Genomic DNA, 19,546 nt, shown 5'->3' with positions numbered 1-19,546 from the left:
GTGCCGGTGCCGGCCGGGCGGGGCTCCGCTGCCCAGGATGCCGGTGCGGGTCGGGCGTGGATGGGATGCCCGATCCCGGTGCGGATCCACTGCCCGGGATGCCGGTCCCGGTCGGGCGCCGGCGGCCTGGGGACCCGATGCGGGTGGGATGCGCGTCCGCTGATGCCGGTGCGGGTGGGGCGCGGATCCGTCGCTCGGGTCCCGGTGCGGGTCCGCTGATGCCGGTGCGGATCGGGTGCGGCGCTCGGGTCTCGGTGTGGGTGCGGTGCGCGTCCCCTGTCCGGGATGCCGGTGCCGGTAGGATGCGGACCCGCTGCCCGTGGTGCCGGTCCCGGTCGGATTCGTGTCCCCGGTCCGGGATGCCGCTCCCGGTAGGATGCGGGTCCCCTGCCCGCGGTGCTGCTCCCGGTCGGATGCGCGTCCCCTGCCCGCGGTGGCGGTGCGGGCGCTGCCGCCGCTGCCGGGGAGGCGGGCGGGAGGCGGGCCGGTGACTCATGGCTTCCCAACGGCGGCGGCTCCTCCCCGCGGCCGCCGGCCCCGCGCAGCCCCCGGCACATGGGCCGCGGCTCCGGCAGCGCGGAGCTGGCCATGGCCGCACCGCCCGCCCGCTGCCCCGACTGCCCGGGGCCGGAGCGGGGGGGCGGCGGCGGGACCCCCGCCGTGCCACACCTCGGCATTGCGGTGGACGAGGGGGACGTGCTGCCCGGGGCGTTGCGGATCGTGCGGCAGCTGAGACCCGCCTGGGAGCCGGCCACGGTGAAGACCAAGGTACGGGGAGGGGGGACCCTGCGCCGGCACCCCGCGAACCGGCGGCCGCTCCCCCGCGGGGATCGCCCGGTGGGGCTGCAGAGCCCGGCTGGGGTGGGGTTATGGGGTTGTAGGGTCTGTCCGAGGGGGCTGCGGGGCTCACCCCGGCGGGGTATGGGGTCAGCTCAAGGGGGGCTGCGGGGCTCAGCCTGGGGGGCTATAGGGTCCGTTCTAGGGGGGTGGTGGGGCTCAGCCTGGGGGGCTATAGGGTGCATCCTAGGGGGGCTGTGGGGTTCGACCCGGGGGTCTACCGGATTTGTTCGAGGGGGGATGTAGGGCTCACCCAAGGGGGTCTGTGGGGTTCACCCAAGGGGGCTCTAGGCCTGGCCGTGGGGCAGCAGGAGAGCTCGCTGAGGGGTCTATAAGGTCCACATGAGGGTGGCTGTGGAACCACCATGGGAGTCCCTAGGACCTGCCCCCTGTCCCCTCACCCCGGGGTCTCCCCTCCACTCTCAGAGCGTAAGCGAGGGGTCCATCAGCTGTGACACCCCCATCACACCCCCTCCCCGAGGTTTAGGGACCCCTGGGGTGGTCACCGAGCGGTGGCTGTGAGTGCCAAGTGTCCCCAGGGTCGCTGCCACGGCGCGGGGGTGCCCGCAGGAGGGGCCGCTCCTGGGAGCTGCCCTTGTTTGGGATATTTGTTGGCTCCCACCTTTCCCGGGCTGCGTGGGCTGAGCCCCCAGTTCGGGTGGGAGCTGGCCACCAGCTCCGGGCTCCTGGCGCGGGACAGGGCTCGACTGTGCGGAGCTGCCAGGGCTTTGCTGGGAGAGCTGGGCTGGCTTGGGAATCCCTCTCGCCGTCCTCGCCGCCGGCCAGGTCTGGGGTGCCACGGGCTGGTGGCGCCGGTGCCCTCAGCAGTGCCCTGGCGCTGGGCACCGGGGCGTGGAGGGGCTGGGACTGGGTGCCCTTAAATACCTGCACGTGAGTGAGTGTCCTCTCAGAAGGCACACGCTTCCGGTCATTAAAAATGTATTAATAGCCACGTGTAATTAAATACAAGAAGCTGCAGGAAAAGACATCTGAAAGGGCAGCTGGCAGCGGGCAGGAAGCTGGGAGTTGGAGTTTGCAGGGGCAGGAAATGTCTCGCTCTGCTCGCAGAGCTCGGTGCTTGTTGAGGGACCCCGGCTCTGTAGGATCCAGGCTCCGCAGGGGTCGGTGTTTAACAGCAGCTCGGGTGTGCGTGCGTGTGTTTTTAATTTAAAGGAAAAAAAGGAGAAAAACCGCTTGGGAGTTGAGGGAAAAACCCTCCCGTTGCGTTTCCCTCGGCTGCTTTCCCTCCTCCCGCGTTTCCCCTCGCAGGAGCCGCTCGGGAGGGGATGGAGCGGGGCAGGGGCCTCAGCTGGTTCCCATTAGCGATCCCATTCCCTTTCCCGCTGCCCTGGAGCGCTGCCCCGTTCCCAGCACCTCGCTGCCCGGTGGCAGCGCCCGGCTGCTCGCGGGGGCTGTACCAGGCTGTGCCGGTGGCACGGGAAAACCTCCCGGAGCTCAGGAACGCGGCGAGAAGGATCCGGGCGCTCGGGCTGCCCTGCCCTGCGCTCTTCTCGCTGAGGGCTCCTGCGCTCCAGGTTGTGCCCGCTTCCCAGAGCTCCGGCTCCTCATCCCCGAGGAATGTCCGTGCCGCTGAGTCAGCCACTCACGCTCCCAGAGAAGCACAAACTCCTCCATCCATCCCTCAGCCAGAGATAAGAGCGGCAGCGACGCGGAGCCGAAGCCGTGCGAGGACTCCAGCGGGGCAGGGTTGGATGCTTTTAGCCCGAATTTGGCAACAAGTTGCCCTGCTGGTGCCCGGCCCTGGGCTGGGTGTGCTGAGGTGGTGCTTTGGGAATGCTGATGGATTGTCCCGGCAGGTGCAGCACCAGGAGCTGGATTTTGCTGCTTCACCCCAGAGCTTTGGCGCAGGGCTCGGGTCTCGCTTTGCGTTTATTCGCTGCAAAGTTCATGCAGCCGCACTCCTTCCCCCCCATCCCTGCTGTCACCCAGCTGCAGAAGGGAAGGATTTGGGGGTGGCTGCAGCCTGGATCCACAAGGAACAGCACAGGGAATCTCCCAGGCAGCCGCAGCTGATCCTTGGGAGCTGACGGAGCTGCCACCCCCAAACCTGGCGAGCCCCTGCAGGTCACCGAGGAACCACGTGTGCGTCTCCAAAGTCGGTGGCCTGGAATTCAGGGGGGGGATAAGGCTCAGTAATCCCGCTAAACCTGCTGGAAAGGACTGCCCGGGCTGCGGGGCAGCAAAACAGAGCAGCACACGAGGATTTCACTCAACGTGGAGCCGCTCACCTGTGGCCGACCTGCGTGTGGCCCATGGTGACACCTGCATGGATGGTCTGTGACACCTGCAGGGACAGGCCCTGACACCTCTGCTGCCTGAACTTCCAGCCTCTGGGGCCTGGCAGGACCAGGGGAGGAGAGAGCTGAGCGTGGCCCCATGGCAGAAATCCAGATTATCAGCTCGGGGAAAAGCAGCTTGAGAAGGTTCAGCCGCAGCTGAGGGGCAGCAACCCCCCAGGATGGGGCGGCCGCCTCGCCCTGCTCACCCCAAATCCCCCTCCAGCTGTGGGACAGGGGTGTCAACCCCATCTGACTTGGAGGGTCCTGTTCCAGTGCCTGGAGTCTCCCTCGGGAGGCTGCACGGGGAGCCCTATATATAGGTACCCTATAGGGGAGTGTGGGTTGCTGAGTGGGATGTCTAAAATTATCCGTCCCACCCCCGAGCTCCGCGGCTGCCGGAGCAGGAGCCCTCAACCCCCTCCTGCTCCGGCTCCCCGATCCCAAAGGGATGAAGGAATCATTCCCATGGGAAGACGCAGCACCTCGGAGCTGGCGTGGGGGGCAGGGGTTTCCCACGAGGTGACACATCCCCAAACCCCCTCAGTGCCCCGGAGGTGCCCAAAATCCCGGCGGGATGAAGGAATCATTCCCACGGGGAGCTGCAGCACCCCGAAGTGCCCAGCCTGGAGCTGGCACGGGGACAGTGGTTTCTCACAGGGTGACACATCCCCAAACCCTCTGGGTGCCCCGGAGGTGCCCGAAATCGCGGCGGGATGGGGCGCAGAGCCCGGCGCAGGCGGCAGCAGCCCCGGCATGTGCGCGGGCAGGCGGCCAAGGCGGAGCGCCGGGAGAACAAAACTCCCTTTCCATCTGCGAGGAGCCGTCAGAGCGGTGACACGAGACGTCCCCAGCAGCGACATCCCCGCCTATCAGCGCCCCGGCCCGCGGGGAGGGTCGGAGGAGGGGATGGGGGGGGGTGGTGTTTGCTTCGGGCTTGTTTTCGGCTTCGTTGCGTGGTTTAGTTATTTATTTTTTATTTATTTTGTGCCAATTGACGCCGGTTTTTTGGGTTTTTTTTTTTTTTCGGGAGCAATTCCCGGGGCTGCTCCCGTGCTGAGCGTGCTGGCGGCGCATGTGGCCTGAGCTATCCCTGAGCTATCCCTGGGCTATCCCTGGGCTATCCCTGGGCTATCCCTGGGCTATCCCTGAGCTATCCCTGAGCTATCCCTGGGCTATCCCTGGGCTACCCCTGGGCTACCCCTGGGCTATCCCTGAGCTATCCCTGGGCTATCCCTGGGCTATCCCTGGGCTATCCCTGGGCTATCCCTGAGCTACCCCTGGGCTACCCCTGGGCTACCCCTGGGCTACCCCTGAGCTATCCCTGGGCTATCCCTGAGCTACCCCTGGGCTACCCCTGGGCTATCCCTGGGCTATCCCTGGGCTATCCCTGGGCTATCCCTGGGCTACCCCTGGGCTATCCCTGAGCTATCCCTGGGCTATCCCTGGGCTATCCCTGGGCTATCCTTGCACTCTCCCTGGGCTATCCCTGGGCTATCCCTGGGCTATCCCTGAGCTATCCCTGGGCTATCCCTGGGTTATCCCTGAGCTACCCCTGGGCTATCCCTGGGCTATCCCTGAGCTATCCCTGAGCTATCCCTGAGCTATCCCTGAGCTATCCCTGGGCTATCCCTGAGCTATCCCTGGGCTATCCCTGGGCTATCCCTGGGCTATCCCTGGGCTATCCTTGCACTCTCCCTGGGCTATCCCTGGGTTATCCCTGAGCTATCCCTGAGCTATCCCTGAGCTATCCCTGGGCTATCCCTGGGCTATCCCTGGGTTATCCCTGAGCTATCCCTGGGCTATCCCTGAGCTATCCCTGGGCTCCCAGGTGGAAACCAGCAGGATTTCCACCCAAACCACCAGCGTGGCTCTGCCCATGGCTGCCTGCACAGAGCCTCGAGGCCTTGCAAACTCCTGTCCTCTCCCCCAAGAGCCTTCCTGGCTGTGCCACCTCACTCCTTTCCCCCATTCCTGCCCTTGCCACGAGGTTTTTCCACCTCTGGGAAGGAGGCGAAGGGGTTCCCCCATTCCCAGCTGGGATGTTCAGGTGTCACTGGCGCTGTCTTTGTCCCCACCCAGCTCTTCACCGATGGCATCACCAACAAGCTGGTGGCCTGCTACAGGGACGAGGGCATGGCAGACGCGGTGCTGGTGCGTGTGTACGGCAGGAAGACGGAGCTGCTGGTGGACAGGGAGACGGAGCTGAGGAATTTCCAGGTGCTGCGCGCCCATGGCTGCGCCCCCGACCTCTACTGCGCCTTCCAGAACGGGCTCTGCTACCAATTCCTGCCAGGAATCGCGCTGGGGCCTGACCACGTGCGGGACCCCCACGTCTTCAGGTTTGTGGGACCCCCGTGTCGTCCCCTGGGGGTTTTCCAGGGGTTTGTTCCGTGTTTCCAGCTCTCCCCTCGCTGCCATGGGTGGGGGTCACTGGTGTGCCCAGGCCTGGGTGGTGTTGGGGGATAAATGGGCCAAATTTCAGCCAGGATCATCAAAATTAGCAAATTTCTAAAGCATCGGGTTTTGGCGAGGAGAAGTTTCCTGGGAAGCTGGAATTTCTTGGGAAGCACAGTTTTGGGCTGAATTTGCCCTGAAAATGTGAACTCTGAAATGCTTCAGAGGCTGATCCCTGCCATGGAATGAGGGCTCAGCTGTGCCAACCCCGTGCTTTTAAACAAGATTTTCAAAGAATCCCCCTCAAGACGTCCCAAAGCTCTTTTGGGGATTTTGGGAGGGATTCGAAGGATTTGGGATCACCTCTCAGTCCTCTCCTGTGCTCCACGCCAGGCTGGTGGCCCGGGAGATGGCCCGAGTCCACGCCATCCACGCCAACGGGAGCCTCCCCAGGCCCATCCTGTGGCAGAAGCTGCACAAATACCTCACCCTGGTGAAGACGGAGCTCAGCCCAAAGGTATCCGACCCCAGGTAAAGGCAGAGGGATCCCACAGAGCCCCGCTCTGCCTCAGGCACCCGCTGCCCACCCAGCTCTAGGGCCGGGCAGGACCAGGGGGAAGAGCCCTGGTTCCCAGGTAAAGCCTCTGCGGGGATCTGGGGGTGAGTTTGGGGCTGGATCCGCTGCTGGATCCCTCCCGGAGCCCCGTATGGGGTGGAGGCAGCTCCAGCCCCTTCCTGCTGTCAGTCTGGGGGAAATTCAGCTTTTTTGGGGCTCTGGGATGTGTCTGTGCGGCATCCAGGCAGGATCCAGCTGGAGCCACAGCCTCCCACTGCTGTACCAATCCTCCTCCTCCTCCTCCTCCAGGGAGTTTAAGCCTAGAATAAGCCGGAGCTCAAGCCCTGCTGAGCTGACGATGAATCCTAGAAACCCAGCCTAGATTCAAACACCCAGTCCCCACTCCCAACCAGCCCATCCCATTTTTTCTGGGGGGGGGGGGGGGGCAGAAGGCTGGGTTGATGCACCAGGTGAGTGTTGGGGTGTCTGGGAAGGATTCGGGCAGCCCCAAGAGGCGGAGGAGGTGAACGAACCCCGAGGCAGGGGAATCATTAACCAGCGGCAGGAGCCAGCCGGGCTTTTCTCGGCCCCCGCCGGGCCCCGGGCAGACTTTACCCAAGCTGCGCCTTCAGCGCGGCCAATTAGGCAATGATTAACGAGCTCTCTTCTTGGAACCCACACTCCCGAGGTTACCGCGGGGCTGCGTGCCCCGCCAGAGTCCAAAACATTCCCCGGGGCTTCTCCGGGTGCTCGGGGACAGAGCGCTGGGGGTGGCCTGGGTGGATTTTGGGGGGGGTGGGCGTGGGGGTTTTGGGGGGCAAGGGAAGCGCTGAGGCTGGGTTGTGGTGTCTGCCTGGGTACCAGGCAGCCGGACCTGGCCCCCTCCCCAAAACCAGCCTCGTTAGCCCCGCTTTGTGTCATTAATGGGGTCCTTTGTAAGGCACGAGAGGGAAGTCGGGAAATGCAACCGCTGAGCCGCCAGGGAAGCGCTGGAAGCCGGGGGAATTCTGCCCCTGAGCCCCCAGGGAGGCTCCCCGAGAGCAGCAGCGATGCCACCCCATCCCCCTGTCCCTTTTGTCCCTCTTGCCAGCCTCCCGCAGGACGTGCCCAGCCTGGAGGCGCTGGAGCAGGAGCTGGCCTGGATGAAGGAGACGCTGTCGCAGCTGGGGTCCCCCGTGGTGCTGTGCCACAACGACCTCCTGTGCAAGAACATCATCTACGACAGGACACGAGGTCTGCGTGCCCGGGGGGTCACCTCTGTCCCTCTGTCACCTCTGTCCCTCTGTCACCTCTGTCCCTCCCCTCCTCACGGCCTCCACCTTTGCCTCTGCAGAGCACGTTCGCTTCATCGACTACGAGTACACGGGGTACAACTACCAGGCCTTCGACATTGGGAACCACTTCAATGAGTTTGCAGGTTGGGATCCTCTCGGGGCTCCAAAGGTCCCCCCCACTGCTGGCCTGGGGTGTCCCCATCCCTGGGGGTGGAGGAGGGAGTTGTGTCCCCACTCCCATGGTAGGAAATGGGGTCTCCAATTACTGGGATGGAGGAGGGAGTTGTGTCCCCACTCCCATGGTGGGAAATGGGGTCTCCAATTACTGGGATGGAGTTGGGAGTTGTGTCCCCACTCCCGTGGTGGGAAATGGGGTCTCCTGTTACTGGGATGAAGGAGGGTGCTGCACCCCCAATCCTACAGCGGGAAACGGGGCTGTCCATGCTCAGAGCCGTGTCTGAGGCAGGGTCTCTGCTGGCCTTGGGCACCTGGATGCCCCCGAGGCCGGGTGGGGGCCAGCAGCTGCTCCTCGGTTTGTGCACGGTTGGGGCTGTGTTCTCCTCGTGGGGAATCCAACCCCCCCTGTGTCCCCCCTGTGTCCCCCCCGTGTCCCCCTGACCCCCCAGGTGTGAAGGAGGTGGATTACGGCCTCTACCCCAGCAAGGAGACGCAGCTGCAGTGGCTGCGCTCCTACCTGCAGGCCTACAAGGAGCTCACCCAGGGGCACCCAGGGGACACCCAGGTGTCCGAGGAGGAGCTGGAAACTCTCTACGTGCAAGTGAACAAGTTTTCCTTGGTGAGTAGAAGGAGCCGGCCTTGCTCCAGGGGTGAGAACACAACCCAGGGAATGGGATTTCCTCTGCTCTTGGGCTTCCAGCTGCCCTGGCGAGGATGGATGGGGCTGCAGGTGCCAGCTCGGGGGCTTGGGGACACCTGGGCCAGGCTGTCCCCCAGGGCCTGGCAGCGCCTCAGGGGCACCGAGCCCCCGGGCAAGGTCACAGGGGTGTGCTGGGGACAGCGTGTGTCCGACAGCCGCGGCCTTGGGCGTCCCTGCAGAGGGGTCAGACACGGCCTGGCGTGAGGAAATCCTCTTTGGGAACTGCCAGGGGTGGCCCGAGCCAATTTTCTGGAAATTTCGGGTGAAATATCCTCTCTTTTCCCTGGCTGGAGCTGCTGGGAGGGCAGCACAGGGGCTGGGACCCCGTGTTCAGCATTGTCCCCGAAGGGAGCAGCCTCTGGAAGGCACAAAAATCTCGGTGTGGGCCAGCCCCGCTCCGTGTCCTGTCGTTGTCACAGCCCCGGGATGTCACATGCCTCTGTCCCGCGGGCACGGATGCCCCGTGCCCGTTCCCTGATCCTTGTTCTGCCCATTGCAGGCCTCCCATTTCCTCTGGGCGTGCTGGGGCCTGATCCAGGACAAATACTCCACCATAGACTTTAATTTCTTACGGTGAGTCCAGCTCGGTTGCTCCCGGAGGATCCTGGAAGCCCCTGGGGCCACGAGTGGCTCAGGGCGTTCCCTCTTTTCTTGACAGATATGCAAAGTTAAGGTTTAAACAGTACTTCAAGATGAAGCCGGTGGTCACAGCCCTGCAGGTCCCCAAATAGGCACCACCCCGAGCTCTTCTGTCCTGGCCGTGTCCTCGCGTCCCCCTCGCCCCTTGCCCAGCCCTGCTGGGGTCAAGGGCCGGTCCTGCCGCTGCCAAGGGGGAGGAGAGGAGCTCTGCCCCAGCCGGCGCCGCTTCCAGGAGACCCTGGACACCCCCCAAGACTGGACCATGAGATGCTGGAGAGGACCACAGCCCCGGCGAGGCCCCAGCCCATGCGAGGAAGCCTCACCATCGCCTTAAGGCTGAGCCCCGCTCGGCCCCGGTGCCCGGCAGGGCCGTGCCCCGCTGGCACTGCTGCTGCTGCTGCTCGGCCTGGCACCCGTCCTGCCCCCCCTGCGCTGTCCCCGAGGAGGGACACGGGGTCACCCCACCCGCTCAGGAGCCCCCTGAGCTGCCCGGTCATTTTGGCTGCCCCCCTTCGCTGCACCCTCTGTCCCCTCCTGCCCTTCTGGGTGCCACTGAGGTGCCACCCCCAAACCAGCACCTTCCCCGGGTCCCTGCTGACCCCAGGCATGGGACCCTTTTCCATGAGGGGTGGGAGCTGCGGGGGAAAGGGGCAGGGCCAGCTGTGAGCCACGAGGATTTGGGACCAGTGGGGTGCTGCTGGTGGGCACTGGGTGCCTGTCCCCTCCGCTGTGCCCAGCCCGGGGCTGGCCCTGCCTGTCCCCACTGCCCCCCTCAGCTTGCTGGCTTCCCCCCACCCCTCGTGCTGCTGGAGCAGGAGGTTCCCAGCTCTGCCTTCGCCCTCACCCCCGGGACCAGGGGTGTCCGAGGAATCCAGGCGGGTCAGTCCTGCCCGTCCCCAACCCTGTGCACCTTCCTTGCCCACGTCCCCACCCCCGGGAGGAGGTGGCACGGAGCTGCTCCAGGACTGGGCACAGCTTCACCCCCCGCCCTGCCCTGCTGAGCCCTGTCCAGCTCATCGCAGTGGTTGTGCAGCAGCCGGGGGTGCAATCAGCGCCCTGGGCCCCTGCTTTGGCCGTGGGGACAAGGTGACTGTCCCCCCCTGCGGGCACAGGGACCTCCCCCAGCCAGAGCCAGGGCTGCTGGTGCGTCCGTGTTCGTTTTGGTGCGAAATAAAAGCTGCTGGTAGTTGGAATTTGGGGGTGGTGGGTCTGGTGGGGGACTTGTGCTGGAGCAGGGGCAGCACCCTCGAGGTCTGGGGGTGCTCCTGTCCCCTCTGGATCTGGAGATGTCCCCATCCAACCCTTGCTCCCCAATCTGGTGAAGCCCAGGCCCCTCTATCTGCTCCAAAAAGTCACTTTTATTGTGCCAAGGGACAGGGGGAGGGAGGGTTGTAAACAGGGATGTGAAACATACAGGTTAAGTTACTCGTCGTCTTATTAACAAAATAAAGCTCTATCTATATTTACAATCTTTAAAAACAAAACAAAACACCAAAAAAAAAGAAAAGAAAAAGAAATGGAAGAGAGACAGGAAGAGCTGCAGCTGTGGGGAGGGGACACATCTGCTTCCAATCCCTCTGCATCCCACCCCATCCCATCCCATCCCACCTTGGAGCTGGGACCTTTTTCCTTCCCCAGGGACCCCCTTTTCCTTCCCCAGGGACCCCAGCCCCGGCACAGGGAGTTGGGAATAAATAAAGCACTGACAAAGGGCAGGAGAGGGAGGGAGGGGTTGGCTGGGCAGGGGACGAGGCGGGATGTCCCCTGGGGTAAAGGATGTCCCCAGGGCAATGGCCCCAGCATTGGGGCGCTGGTGCTGCCGAGCCTCGGATCCCCACCCCCGGCTGGGGACACGGGGACAGGGGCTGGTCCTCGTTTTGTGCGGCCTCGAGCCCGGCTGGCCACGACTCGCGCGGTGTCCCCAGCACGGTGACAGTGCCCACAGTGTCCCCAGCGTGGTCACGGTCCCCGCGGTGTCCCCAGCACGGTGATGGCCCCGCGGTGCCAGACGCTCGGAGCCTGTTCCTGGCTGCTGCCACAGGGAGGTGCCGGAGCCCCGCGCACGGAGGGACACGGGGGACGCAGCTGGACACTGCACAGACACTGCACAGACACACCCAGACACTGCACAGTCAGACACCGCAGAGTCACACCCAGACACTGCACAGTCACACCCAGACACTGCACAGTCACACCCAGACACTGCACAGTCAGACACCGCAGAGTCACACCCAGACACTGCACAGTCACACCCAGACACTGCACAGTCACACCCAGACACTGCACAGTCAGACACCGTACAGACACAGACACCGCACAGACACAGCCGGACACTGCACAGTCACACCCAGACACTGCACAGTCAGACACCGTACAGACACAGACACCGCACAGACACAGCCGGACACTGCACAGTCACACCCAGACACTGCACAGTCAGACACCGTACAGACACAGACACCGCACAGACACAGCCGGACACTGCACAGTCACACCCAGACACTGCACAGTCACACCCAGACACTGCACAGACACAGCCGGACACTGCACAGTCAGACACCGCACAGTGACACCCAGACACTGCACAGTCACACCCAGACACTGCACAGTCACACCCAGACACTGCACAGTCAGACACTGCAGAGTCACACCCAGACACTGCACAGAAACAGCCGGACACTGCACAGTCAGACACCGCACAGTGACACCCAGACACTGCACAGTCACACTCAGACACCGCACAGTCACACTCAGACACTGCACAGACACACTCAGACACCGCACAGACACAGCCGGACACTGCACAGTCACACCCAGACACTGCACAGTCACCGCACAGTGACACCCAGACACCGCACAGTCAGACACCGCACAGTCACAGCCGGACACTGCACAGTCACACCCAGACACCGCACAAACACAGCCGGACACTGCACAGTCAGACACTGCACACACACCCAGACACTGCACAGTCACACTCAGACACCGCACAGACACACCCGGACACGGCACAGTCACACAGACACTGCACAGTGACACCCAGACACTGCACAGTCAGACACCGCACAGTCACACCCAGACACTGCACAGTCACAGCCGGACACTGCACAGTCACACCCAGACACCGCACAGTCACACCCAGACACCGCACACGCACAGCCGGACACTGCACAGTCACACCCGGACACTGCACAGTGACACCCAGACACCGCACAGTCACACCCAGACACTGCACAGTCACACCCAGACACCGCACAGTCACACTCAGACACCGCACACGCACAGCCGGACACTGCACAGTCACAGACACCGCACAGTCACACCCGGACACCGCACAGTCACACCCGGACACTGCACACCCAGCTGAGATACCGCGTGTGCACAGCTGGGCTCTGTGTGCACAGCCGGCCATTGCACACACGCACACCTGGACACTGCATGTGCACACCTGGGCCCTGGACACACACCCCTGGACACCGCACACGCGCCCAGACACCACGGACACACACCTGGACACCGTGCACACACTCAGACATTGGACACGGACACCTGGACACCACACGCACACCCAGACATCGTGTGTGCACACCTGGACAGACACCCTGCACACACTCAGACACTGCACAGGGACACCTGGGCGCCGCGCACACACACTCAAGACACTGGACGCACACCCCTGGACACCCCAAATTCTCACCTGGACACCCCTCATCCCCAACCCTTCCCTGGAACGGGCTCTGACCAGAGCAAGGTCATTTTTTCTAATTATTTCCTTTTTTCCCCCTAATGGCCGTTATTTCTCCCTCCCTCTCACCCTGCAGGGCTCAGGTGGAGCCCGAGCTTAGGGACAGGTGCCCAGGGACAGCCGGGCACGTCCTCCCCCCAGCGGGGGCTGGCAGGCCGGGAACAACCCCCGCTTTATTTCCAAAGTGGGCCAGAGCTGTCGGGAGCACAAAGGGCCCCGAGGAGCCCTTGGCCGGAGCTGGGGCCAGGCTGGAGCTAAAATTGGCTCCGTGGGAATTCGCTGGCAGGCTCCAAAGAGCGAGCGGGAAGCGCAGTGGGGAGGTCACACCAGGATAAAGGAGGGACGAGCGTGTCCCCACCCCATGTCCCCACCCCGTGTCCCCACCCCGTGCCCAGCAGCGCAGCAGGTGAGACTCTCTGGGACCCGCAGGTGCTGCAGGGCTGGGAGATGCTCCAGAGGTTCTGCACCCCAAGGCCCTCAGGTCCCCTCAGGGGTGACAGCGCAGCAGCCGTGTCACCAAATCTCCAGGCTCGGTGGCCTCAGCTCCATGTGCCACCAGAGCAAGACCGAGCCAGTCCTCACCACCCAAAATTCCAGGTACCCACCCTTGTGGGACCCCTCTGCAGGTGGGCAGCTCTCCTGTGGCCGAGTCCCATCCCACCAGGACACGCCGTGCCCTCCTGGTGGTGGCAGCCAGCCCTGCCACCCCCTCCACTGTCCCTCTGTCCCCCCTCAGTCCGTCAGCACCACCAGCTCGCCGTCGCTCTTGTCCTCGCCCTCCGAGTCCTCGTCCTCGCTGTAGCGGTACATGTCCCCCTCGGCCACCGAGTGCCCATCGTCGCCAGCGTCGCCGTCCTTGAGGCTGCGGGTGTTGACGATGACGGGCATGGTGGGGTCCACGCTGCGGGGCAGGTAATGCTCCAGGAGGGGTGGGGGCAGCTGGACGCCCACCGGCCGCGGGTACAGCACGTCCGAGGAGCTGGGGGGCACCTGGCTGCCCTGCGGCCTGTGGGACACGGGGGTGTGGGCACTGAGAGGGGCAGCGAGGGGTCATGGTGCTTCCCTCAGCCACCCAGGGGAGACATTCCATGGGGAGCAGGTGGGCACCCACCCCATAGGGGCCAGGTGAGCCTCAACCCCGTGGGCATCAGGTGAGAACCTGCCCCATTGACATCAGGTGAACATCCACCCCACGGGTGCCAGGTGGCCACCAACCCTATAAGAGCACTTGCCCCACTGGTGACAGGTGAGCACCAACCCTGTGGGCACCAGATGGGCACCAACCCTTTGTCTACCGGGTGAGCACCACCCCATAAACATCAGCTTGGTGCAAACCCCATAGGCGCCAGGTGAGCACCAACCCCATGGGCATCAGGTGAGGACCCACCCCATGAGTGCCAGGTGGGCACCGAACCCATGGGCACCAGATGCCACCCACCCCATTGGTACCAGGTGGGCACCCACCCCATGAAGATCAACGTGAACCCCAAGTCAGGACCCACCCCATTGGTGCCAAGCGAGCACAAACCTGATGGCCACCAGCTGAGCCCCCACCCGACGTCACCGGCTGAGCCCCACCCCAGCGCCACCCCTCAGAGCCCCCTGGACGGGGGTCAGAGCTCTCCCTTATCAAGTTACCCTATCACGTATCCCTGCCTGGCGTCCTGGCGCCGGTTCCTCATCAGCGCCTTGTACTCGCCCACGCGCAGCCGCTTGCCCTCCACGATGCACGTGCGCTTGGGCCGGGGCTTGTATTTGTAATCCGGGTACTTCTCCAGGTGCTGCCGGCTCAGACGCGCCTGCTCCTCGTAGTACGGCTGCTTCTCCTGGTTGGACATGGATTTCCAGCGGGATCCTGCGTGGGGAAGGAGCAGAGCGTCCTCACACCCTGCCCGAGCAAGGAAATCACGGCTGGGATGAACGCAGAGCAAGGTTAATTGGTGCTGGTGGTTAATTAGAGAATGAATGCTGGTAATTAATGAACAGCAGCTGGATTTGCAGCTGTGCTGGTGGGAGCCCCGTGCCACAGCCAGCTCTCCCAGAATATTGGGAACAGCTTCCCTGACTTTCCCTGGGCACCTCCAGGGATTTATCCCCTCATTCCCTGACCTTCCCCAGGCTCTTCCCAGGATTTATCCCCTCAGGTTCCCTGACCTTCCCCAGGCTCTTCCCAGGATTTATCCCCCCAGGTTCCCTGACCTTCCCCAGGCTCTTCCCAGGATTTATCCCCTCAGGTTCCCTGACCTTCCCCAGGCTCTTCCCAGGATTTATCCCCCCAGGTTCCCTGACTTTCCCCAGGCTCTTCCCAGGATTCATCCCCTCATTCCCTGACCTTCCTCAGGCAGTTCCCAGGATTCATCCCCTCAGGTTCCCTGACCTGCCCCAGCTCAGGGAGGTCCCTCCATGGGGATGCAGAGGGATCCTGCCTCAGGATTTTGTTCCCACCCCTCCAGGGGGTCCTGCCCCGGGATCTCACCCAGGATCTTGCTGATGCTGGAGTTGTGCATGTCCGGGAATGCCTGCAGGATCTTCCTCCGCTCGTCCTTGGCCCACACCATGAAGGCATTCATGGGCCGCTTGATGTGGTTGTTGTTCCTGGACTCTGGGAAGTGCCGGGAGCCTGTGAGGGACACCCAGGATGAGGGCAGGAGAGGGAGGACGGAGCAAACCTGGGGTCACCACGATGCTCCCGGCCGTGCTCACCGTCCATCTCGCAGGTCAGCAGAGCCTCGTCCAGCCGGTGGCCCGGGGTCTCCTCCATCCTCTCCTTCACCGGGGACGAGTCGATCCCCACGTGCTCCTGCGGGACAGCGGGGTCAGGAGCCGGCCCCCCCAGCCAGGGCACAGCTGTGGCTGGTGACACTGGGGTGGCAGAGGGGACGCTGACCACCCAGAGTGGCCCTCACCTTGCGGTAGGGGCTGCCCAGTGGCCCCTCCATGGCCGCGCCGTGGCCGTGCAGCAGCTGCCGCGCATCATGGATGGCTTTGGTGATGGCATCGCCCTCTCCCAGGAATCCTGGCAGGATACGGGCATCCATCAGTGCCAGCAGCCACCCTGCCGACCCCCTGCAGCACCCAGCCCGCCCTGAGCATCACAGCTGCACCCCGAGGGGTGGCACGGCCCGGGGTGCCCACCCAGGTCGCCCCCAGGAGGAGCAGGGATGTCACTTGTCCCAGAAAATCCAAAGGGCACTTGGGAACCCACCCAGAGGGAGGTTGGACGGGCTGGCCTGCAGCTCCCTGGTGGCCCCATGGCTCGGCGTGAGGGACTGGCAGCTGCTCATCTTCAAACTGGGTGAACTGGAGGCACTGGGGAGCTCGGAACCTTTGGGTTTGGCCGTCAGGTTCAGTGGCTGCGAGGTCTCCTGAGGAGGAGGAGGAGGAGGGAGGGATGGCGAGGGGGTGAAGAGCTGTCCCCAAACCCCCCAGGCCGGGGCATGGAGGGATTTTTGGGGGGCCGTAGCAGGGGTTGACGGGGTTTTTGGGGCTGTACCTGCACCTGGAGGTGGCCCGGGCCCGCGGGTCTCTTCAGCGTGGCAGGAGGGGGGCTGTGCAGGAGCTGCACCGGGTAATCCACTGCGGGAGCAGAGGGACAGAGGTTGGGGGCCAGCGGGGACACGGCTGGGGGACAAGACCACCCTGCAGGGCTGGCACAGCCCCAGGGGGGCCCGACTGACCTGGTTTGCAGGGGATGGGCTGGATGGGCAGCGCCAGCTGGGACTCGGGGGTGACCGGGAGGGGCTGGTGGCTGGGGGTGAAGGCGGGGATCATCACGTAGGGCATGTTGACCTGCTGGAGGGGACAGGGACAGGGCAGAGAGACACGGGATCAATGCTGTCACCCACAGGAGGGGACAGCAGGACGTGGGGAGGCTGCGGTCACCCAGCACAGGGAGGGGGACACGGGGAAGGGGACAGGGGAGGTGTCCCCCGCCTTTACCTGGATCTGCTGCTGTAGGAGGTTGATCTTGTGCTGCTGCTGGATGAGCTGCTGCTGCTGCTTGGCGATCTGGGGAGGGGACAGAGGGCTGGTGACATCAAGGACAGCGCTGGGCTGGCCTCCAGCCTGGCAGAACCCACCCAGAACCACAAAAAAGGGTCTGCAGAGGGTCCTCAGGGTGGTGGGAAGGGCAGGAGAAGGGACTGAGCTGCCCCTGAGCCACCTCGAGGGACACAAGGGCTGGCAGGGACCTGTCACCCCCACCCTGGGGTGTCACAGCGGTGTCACCCCTGCCCTTGGGAGAGGAAAAATTGGGGCTCAGGGAGGAGCTGGGGCAGTTTGTTCGTCTTAAGGAGCTCAACCCCCATCTCCTTCCACCCTTGGTCCTCCCAGCTCCAAGGGAGTGAGGCAGGGAGGCTTTGGGATGGGAAAACGGCACCCCAAAGCCACCTCCCTGCCACTCCCAAGGGACGCCTGTCCTGATCCTGTGACCCCAAAGGGATCCCTGGAGGGATGGGGGGTCCCCCCCTGCTCCTGTGACCCCAAAGGGATCCCTGGAGGGATGGGGGGTCCCCACCTGCTCCTGCTGCTGCCGTGCCAGCTCCATCTGCTGCTGCTGCTTCTCGAAGAGCATCGTGGCCATGTTCTTCTGCTCCGAGTGCGCCGTCAGGAGCTGGTCCCGCAGCGTGGACAGCTGGTTGATCATCACCAGCAGCTGCAGCTCCTTCTCTGCCAGGCTCTCCTGGGTCCCTGGGGGTGAAAAAGCCGCCTGCATGAGCGCCAGGGAGGAGGAGAGGGTCAGCAGCACGATGCGGGATCAAGGTGGTTTTATTTAAGGAGTGCAATTCCCATTCCCTTTGGGGAGGGAGATGGGAAATCTTTGGGGTGGGCACGGAAAATGTGAAGCAGAGAAGTCCAACAGCCACCGGTGCCGCATCTGGGTGACCAGGGAATGTCAGATTTGGGAGGATGGAAAGATCCCTACGTGCTGTACTGCCCTCTGTGCAGCCAGAGGCACCAGAGATGCTCAGCCCGAAGAAATCAATTTAAAAAGGAACAAATCCCTATGAAACACGACCATCTCCCCCCTGCTTTGGTGGGAAACACCGCATTTCCAGCTGGGATGCAGGAGGGAGGTTGCTGGAGGTGGATCCCACCTTTCACTTCCTTGGATTCAGCCGTGTTCCGGCCCAGCAGCCGCTCCTTCCAGTCGCTGGACAGCAGCTTCTCGATGGTCGGCATCACTGGAGGCCAGGGAGGAGAGGACAACCAGGTGAGCTCATCCCAGAGCTCTGCAGCACTGCTCGGCCCATCCCACAAATCTGGGAAAATCCTGAGGGGCCTGAAGGGATCCCAAAAGGCCCCTTGGGAATATTTCCCACCTTCCTTCAAGTTCCTGTTGAAGTCCAGCTTCTCCTGGCCGCTGCTGGCCGGCTCCAAGGCAGAACGCCGGGGCTCGGGAACGTCCCCAGAGGGAGAGCAGGATTCCTACGGGACATGGAATGTCACTGGGCACTGCTGCCACTGCCAGGGACACCCCCAGGATGGGAGATCCCGATCCGGTGGGATGCTGGGGGCTGGAGCACGCTCTGCCAGGCACATTCCCTGAAGCCCATCTAGAGAATGTCGCTGCTCTTCATGCCGGAAAGGCTGGAATTTTCTCCCGTTTATCCAACCTGCCTGGCTCCTCAGAGCTCCTTTCCCCAGAGCAGGGAGCGGTCAGGGAGAGGGAAAACCCCAAGGACAATGGAAAATGGAGGCTGAAGGGATGGGGAACACCTGGAGGGGGCTGGTGGGGAGTTCCACGCCAAAGGTGACGCCCTCAAACCCCAGGGATGACCCGAGAGCGGCCAAAAAACCTCAGTTTTCCATTTTAAATCCTTGGGATGAGGAAAAACCACCCGGGGGAGCAGCCACACTCTGTTCCACAGGACGGGAGGGTCTGGAGCAGGGGTGGGGCCACGTTGGTCACACCCACCTGCGGCAGGGCCTGGGGGTCGGTGCCATCCCTGGGCGGTGGCCCTGGGGGGTGGTCGTGGGGCCGGGGCTCGGCGCTGGGGGCAGCCCCCGCGGGGGTCTCGGGGCCGCCCTCCTTCTTCTCCTCCGTCTTGACGGCACAGTTCACCATGGTGCCCGCTCCATCCAGCTCCAGAGGCGGCGACACGGGGCTCCTCATGGACATCCTGCGGACAGCAGGGAGGTCACCACGGCTACGGGGCACCCCCGGGCATGGGCGCCCCTCTCCCAGCCTGGCTCCATCCTTGGGTGCCCCTCAGTGCAAGGGCAGCACCTGTGGGTTTTGCCATGGGCAAAGCTGAGCTCTGGTTCCCGGTTTTCCAGGTTTTTGGGGCTCAGTGCTCAGGGCAACCAACCCTTGGGATGGGGGAATGAATTCCTAAAGGCAGCCCAGAGACTGGGATTGAGGGACAATGAGGTGCCGTGTCCAGGCAAGCTCAGGCTCGTGGTGACAGCCGGGGGACAGGGACCTGTGCCAGCACCCCAGGGGTCCCCGGTGCCCCCTCAGCGCTCCAGGAGCTGTGCTTAGAAAGCCATCGGAGCAGCAGCAGGATTCCCGTTCCCATGGGAAGTGGAAATCCTGGTTCTGCCCAACAACAGCTGGGATGGCACCAGAACTGATCCACCGGGAATCCCTGGCATGGGAGGGACCTGGGACTGGGATGGCACCAGAACTGATCCACTGGGAGTCCCTGGCATGGGAGGGACCTGGGACTGGGATGGCACCAGAACTGATCCACTGGGAGTCCCTGGCATGGGAGGGACCTGGGACTGGGATCGGCCACCAGAACGGCTCCTCCGGGAGTCCCTGGCATGGCATAGGGCTGGGATGGCACCAGAACAGCTCCTCTGGGAGTCCCTGGCACGGCACTGGGCTGGGATGGCACCAGAACTTCTCCTCTGGGAGTCCCTGGCACGGCACCGGCCAGGCCCCCACCAGGACAAGGCGCTGGCACCGGGAATGGCTCT

At 63.8% G+C, this 19,546-nt stretch overlaps 2 protein-coding genes across 2 annotated transcripts; one reads left to right on the top strand and one right to left on the bottom strand.

Moving 5' to 3' along the window:
- Positions 1 to 555: 555 nt before the first annotated feature.
- On the top strand, positions 556 to 8,969 carry ETNK2 (ethanolamine kinase 2; the record flags this gene model as incomplete). Its single annotated transcript, XM_082295953.1, has 8 exons — positions 556 to 768; positions 5,217 to 5,476; positions 5,925 to 6,062; positions 7,178 to 7,320; positions 7,421 to 7,504; positions 7,988 to 8,157; positions 8,738 to 8,811; positions 8,897 to 8,969. 8 exons carry the CDS (start codon positions 556 to 558, stop codon positions 8,967 to 8,969), a joined length of 1,155 nt encoding a protein of 384 aa, XP_082152079.1.
- Positions 8,970 to 13,063: 4,094 nt separating this feature from the next.
- Positions 13,064 to 18,743, bottom strand: SOX13 (SRY-box transcription factor 13; the record flags this gene model as incomplete). The annotated part of the gene is made up of 13 exons (XM_082296318.1): positions 13,064 to 13,628; positions 14,261 to 14,477; positions 15,099 to 15,242; positions 15,326 to 15,422; positions 15,529 to 15,638; positions 15,828 to 15,987; positions 16,116 to 16,198; positions 16,300 to 16,414; positions 16,562 to 16,630; positions 17,139 to 17,311; positions 17,719 to 17,805; positions 17,944 to 18,049; positions 18,540 to 18,743. 13 exons carry the CDS (start codon positions 18,741 to 18,743, stop codon positions 13,355 to 13,357), a joined length of 1,839 nt encoding a protein of 612 aa, XP_082152444.1. The 3' UTR covers positions 13,064 to 13,354.
- Between the last annotated feature and the right edge of the window lie 803 nt (positions 18,744 to 19,546).

Source organism: Coloeus monedula (assembly GCF_965178545.1).
Source record: "Coloeus monedula genome assembly, chromosome: 23".
Classification (NCBI taxonomy): Eukaryota; Metazoa; Chordata; class Aves; order Passeriformes; family Corvidae; genus Coloeus; species Coloeus monedula.
This window is presented reverse-complemented; position numbering and strand designations above follow the sequence as displayed.